At 46.2% G+C, this 5318-nt stretch overlaps 1 protein-coding gene across 25 annotated transcripts in view; it reads left to right on the top strand.

Moving 5' to 3' along the window:
- The window catches only part of R3HDM2 (R3H domain containing 2), a 188332-nt gene extending 183572 nt beyond the window's left edge, over positions 1-4760 (top strand). For all 25 annotated transcript variants that reach the window (XM_037741218.1, XM_037741219.1, XM_037741220.1 and 22 more), the window contains 4 exons: positions 1244-1413; positions 2128-2275; positions 4132-4229; positions 4569-4760. In XM_037741218.1, coding sequence (XP_037597146.1) covers positions 1244-1413; positions 2128-2275; positions 4132-4229; positions 4569-4745 — 593 coding nt within the window. In that variant the 3' untranslated portion in view covers positions 4746-4760. The remainder of the gene's footprint in view (positions 1-1243; positions 1414-2127; positions 2276-4131; positions 4230-4568) is intronic.
- Positions 4761-5318: the final 558 nt, after the last annotated feature.

The following is a 5318-nucleotide window of genomic DNA, read 5'->3' as shown; positions in this document are numbered from 1 at the left end:
GTAGCTGGGATTACAGGCACGTGCCACCATGCCCAGCTAATTTTTTGTATTTTTAGTAGAGACGGGGTTTCACCATGTTGACCAGGATGGTCTCGATCTCTTGACCTCGTGAACCACCCGCCTCGGCCTCCCAAAGTGCTGGGATTACAGGCTTGAGCCACCGCGCCCGGCCCGCCCAGCTAATTTTTATATTTTCTGTAGAGACAGGGTTTCACCATGTTGCCCAGGCTAGTCTTGAACTCCTGGACTCAAACAGCCCACCTGCCTCAGCTTACCGAAGTGCTGAGATTACAAGCATGAGCCACTGTGCCTGACCTTCAATAGCTTTCTAAATAGTCCTTCTTGCTGCTAATCTCTCTCTCCCTAGTGATCCTACAATCGGCCATTTGAGTTAGCTCTCCAAAGCACAAGTCTTCCAACAGCTACAGGATAAAGTTCAAACATCTTACCAGAATGTACTTCAAACTCTGACACCAACTATTTGTTTAATGTGTGACTCCTTAATAGACTGTCCATTCTGTCAGGGCAGGGGCAGCCTTGGTTTTTGTACCCTCAGTGCCCAACGTAGGAACCTAGCACATAGCAAATGTTCAATAAATGTTTGTTTAAATAAAAGTGTCTCATTTCCTGCTTCCCCTATGTGGCCCCTGTGTCTTAGCACCTTGAATCATTTGTCATTTCCTGACTATGACGTACATCGCCATGCAATTCCCTCTGCTTACAGTGTTTCCCAACTTACCCCGTTCTTGGCCAAGACGTACTTTCTGGGTCTGGCTTAGTGAAAATATGTGCATTTATCTTCTCCAGAACAACCAGAGGTCACTGGCTTATCTATAACCATTACCAGAAAAGCCTGCACAGGTCTGCAGCCCTTGCCCATGGTCCAGACCAGGACCCATACCATGCTCAGACATTTGAGCACTCTCACCTGGGCATTTGGTTATAGCCAGCATTGACAGATTGGAGTAGTTTTCTGCCAGGCATACCAAAGTACCCCTCACCAGGTGAAGGCCAGGGGAGCACTGGCATCTGGGGCTCATCTCCCTTCCACTCAAACTTCTACTGGTTTGAGAAGATGGAGTCAGAAGCCACATCAGCAGCCATCTCAGGTTCCTGGTAGGATGTAGCTTGAGTGACCCTGAGGCAATGGGTGGATTTGTTTGCTGCTTTCCCACTCAGGGCTAGCTGGAAGGTGAAAATACAGTTTGAATTTATAACCAACTGCTTTCTTCCTGCCCTTCAGGAGTGTCACCGTCTGGACCAGGTGTGGTGGTCATGCAGCTGAATGTCCCTAATGGACCCCAGCCACCCCAGAACCCATCCATGGTCCAGTGGAGTCATTGTAAATACTACAGCATGGACCAGCGGGGTCAGAAGCCTGGAGACCTGTACAGTCCTGACAGCAGCCCCCAGGTGAGTGCTGCACCCAGCCTTGTCTTGGCAAGGAGACGACTGTATTCTTCCCAGGGAGCAATGTTTGCTGTTGACTGAGCAGCATCTTTTCCTGGGTGCTTTTTGGGGAGAAACACAAGAAATAGAGAGCATCCTCTTTTAAGGAACCTAATATCTAAGGTGGCAGATGGGATACACACTTAAAAATGCTCAGAGAACACTTAAATCAATGTGCCAGAAGTGGATATTAAAATAACATAAATGAGCCAGGCACCGTGGCTTACGCCTGTAATCCCAGTACTTTGGGAGGCTGAGGCGGGCGGATCACTTGAGGTCAGGAGTTTGAGATCAGTCCAGCCAACATGGTGAAACCCTGTCCCTACTAAAAATTTAAAAATTAGCCAGGCGTGGTCGTGGGTGCCTGTAATCCCAGCTACTTAGAAGTCTGAGGCAGGAGAATCACTTGAACCCAGGAGGCAGAAGTTGCAGTGAGCCAAGATTGCGCCACTGCACTCCAGCCTACCTGGGTGATAGAGCAAGACTCTGTCTCAAAAAAAATAAAATAGCATAAATGAATTATGGACTGAGGTAGCAGTTTGAAGGAAGAGTCTGACTTTGGCAGCATTCAGCAAGAGAACCTTATTTCCTGAGAGACGTGAATTTTAAGCCAAGCCATAGGAATATCCAGAGGGTAACATTTGATGTTCATGTGATGTGTGCTCCTCTTTTCCACAGGCCAACACACAAATGAGCAGCAGCCCTGTCACATCTCCTACCCAGTCTCCAGCACCCTCTCCTGTCACCAGCCTCAGCAGCGTCTGCACAGGACTCAGTCCCCTGCCTGTCCTCACACAGTTCCCCCGGCCTGGGGGTCCAGCACAGGGTATGGGGTTAAATTAGGGCTGGTGCTGTGGAATTTACCCTTCACATCCCATTCCCAATTGCAGAGATTGAAAGAGTAACAACAGGCAGGACACCAGTGTGGATGATCCAATTCTGGGAACTAACTCCTTTAACATCCCTCAGACACTTGCCCCTCTCTAGTGCTGTCCATGGTTAACTTCCTTTAGCCTTCTTTACATACTTAGTACTTACAACCAAGTAGGGTGAAAAGAGCTGGGGAAAATGAGTTCACTGAATTTTCTAATGACCAAAGAGTTTAACCTAACATTAGTACTGAGTCTGAGGGCTGGGAATGTGGGGCTTTTTAAGAAACAGTATGGTCTTAGAAAAGGAAACACTAAATTTGGTTTCAAAAGTTCCAGTCTCAGGCCGGGCGCGGTGGCTCAAGCCTGTAATCCCAGCACTTTGGGAGGCCGAGGCGGGTGGATCACGAGGTCAAGAGATCGAAACCATCCTGGTCAACATGGTGAAACCCCGTCTCTACTAAAAATACAAAAAATTAGCTGGGCATGGTGGTGCATGCCTGTAATCCCAGCTACTCAGGAGGCTGAGGCAGGAGAATTGCCTGAACCCAGGAGGCGGAGGTTGCGGTGAGCCAAGATCGTGCCATTGCACTCCAGCCTGGGCAACAAGAGCGAAACTCCGTCTCAAAAAAAAAAAAAAAAAAAAAAAAAAAAAAACCCCCCGAAAAAAAAAAAAAAAAAAAAAAAAAAGTTCCAGTCTCACCACTGATTAGCTTTGCAATGTTCAGCAAATTACTTAAACTCAAAACTAGACCACAGTTCCTAGTCTATAAAATGGGGTTAAACTGCATTGGAACTGAATCAATTACAAAAAAATAAAATAAAATGGGATTAATCACAAATAAGATGGGAATTTTATCTGCTTTCTTCCCTAGCTATCATAAGCAGTATAAAAATGAGAGCATAGTTTAAAAACTTTAAATTGCTCTGAAATGTAATATTTATCAATAATAAGTAACGCTTAATGGTACTTAATATGTACCAGGCATTGCTATAAATGCTTTACCTGCCTTATATTTGTTTAACCTTTCCAACAACATTAACGAGGGAAAAAACATACACAACATCATATTTTCAGTAACAGAGCCACTATTTTAACTTAGGCAGTCTGGTTCAAGTCTCTGCTCTTGTCTGCTATGCTCATTTTGCCTCACATGAGCCAGAAACTTGAACTCTGGGTTTAGGGTTTGGGAGAATCTATGTAAAAGACATCCAGGCACAGTGGCTCATGCCTGTAATCCAAACACTTTGGGAAGCCGAGGCAGGCGGATCACCTGAGGTCAGGAGTTTAAGACCAGCCTGGCCAACGTTGTGAAAGCCCATCTCTACTAAAAATACACAAAAAATAAAATAGCCACGCATGGTGGCACATGCTTGTAATCCCAGCTACTCAGGAAGTTGAGGCCGGAGAATCACTTCCTGGGAGGCAGAGGTTGCAGGGAGCCGAGATCGTGCCATTGCACTCCAGCCTGTGTGACAAGAGTGAAACTCTGTCTCAAAAAAGAAAAGATATAAAAGACATTAATAAGGGTAAGTTTCTTCTCTGATCATTTTCATAGTACTGTTGTCTACAGTGGATAGAGCCTTTCTTCAAGGATGATGGGACCTTGTAATCCCATTTGTCTGTGAGATACAGTTGAGAGCCAAAGGACTTAAGAAGAGAAACAACTTTTACATCAGTCACGTGGACATTCCCATCATAGAAAATTAGGAATAGTATGCATTGTTGCTATTTCCAAAGCCCCTTGAAGTCTCATAAAAATCGTACCATGAAGCTTAAGCTCCCAGAAAACCAATTGCTCTTACTCCCTAGGTGATGGGCGCTATTCCCTTTTGGGCCAGCCATTACAGTACAATCTGTCCATCTGCCCTCCCTTGCTCCATGGCCAGTCAACTTACACGGTGCACCAGGTAAGAGTGTCCACGAGCAACCATAGAGCTGTCAGACCCCTCTTCTTATTTAGATCCCTATCTCTAAGCTTCAGCCAGCTTGGTGTACAAGGGAAATAACACGGAATGAACAAAGCAGAAGGCTCGCCCTGCCTTCTGTACTCATGTCTCCCACCTGACCCCCGTGCCAAGGGGAGGGGCTCTTTGTTTCTCAGTCGCTGCTCCGTGGCCAACCTGCCTGCCTGGTGGGGTGGGGTCCTCTGGGTTGGGTGCTACTCCACCATCTCTCAGGCAGACATTGTGATGCAAGGTAATCAATGCTGTTTACATGGGATGAGAGTCATCTTTCAAATTTTGAAGGGACAGAGTGGATTGAAGCATGGAAACCGGGGCAAGAGACAAGCACTCAAATCTGCCTCCACTGACCTGGGTACAGCAGATGTTGGTGAGTCACAGGATGCTGAATCCCCAAGAGAAAGTGCCCACCTTTCCAGTCCTTCATTACCAGTCCAGGACGGGTGGGAAAAGCCAGCTTAGGATGGGGAGTGGAAATGGGACCCTTTGTGCTCAAAAGCAAGCAGGAACTGGAGAAGTAACGTATCTCAGTCCTTACCAAGCCATCTCAGATTCTGAGGAAGATCATGGGAAAAACTGAGAATAACACAATTATTGCTTCTTATTAATAAGAGTTTTCTAATTAGCGTCCTGTCCCTAATCTAGGACATCTACCTTTGATAGTCCTAGACCCAGTTTAGGAGAAGATTGGTAGAGAATATGGGGGAGGAACTCTCCTCCTGCAGGCCTCCCACTAGGTGAACAAGATCTGTCTTGGGATTTGGAGCAGTTTCCTAAACAAGGAAAGGAAGGGAAACTGACTTCCTGAGATGATAAGAAGGAAGAATCTATTTGAGCTAGCCTCTGAGTGGAAAGGGAACTAAGGAACATATTTCAGATTGATAAATTACTGTTAAAGAACATCAGTGGCCAGGCTCAGGGACTCACGCTTGTAATCCCAGCACTTTGGGAGGCTGAGGAGGGCAGATCATCTGAGGTTGAGAGTTCAAACACCAGCCTGACCAACGTGGAGAAACCCTGTCTCTACTAAAAATG

Source organism: Cebus imitator, unplaced genomic scaffold (assembly GCF_001604975.1).
Source record: "Cebus imitator isolate Cc_AM_T3 unplaced genomic scaffold, Cebus_imitator-1.0 Scaffold96, whole genome shotgun sequence".
In the NCBI taxonomy this organism is placed as follows: Eukaryota; Metazoa; Chordata; class Mammalia; order Primates; family Cebidae; genus Cebus; species Cebus imitator.
This window is presented reverse-complemented; position numbering and strand designations above follow the sequence as displayed.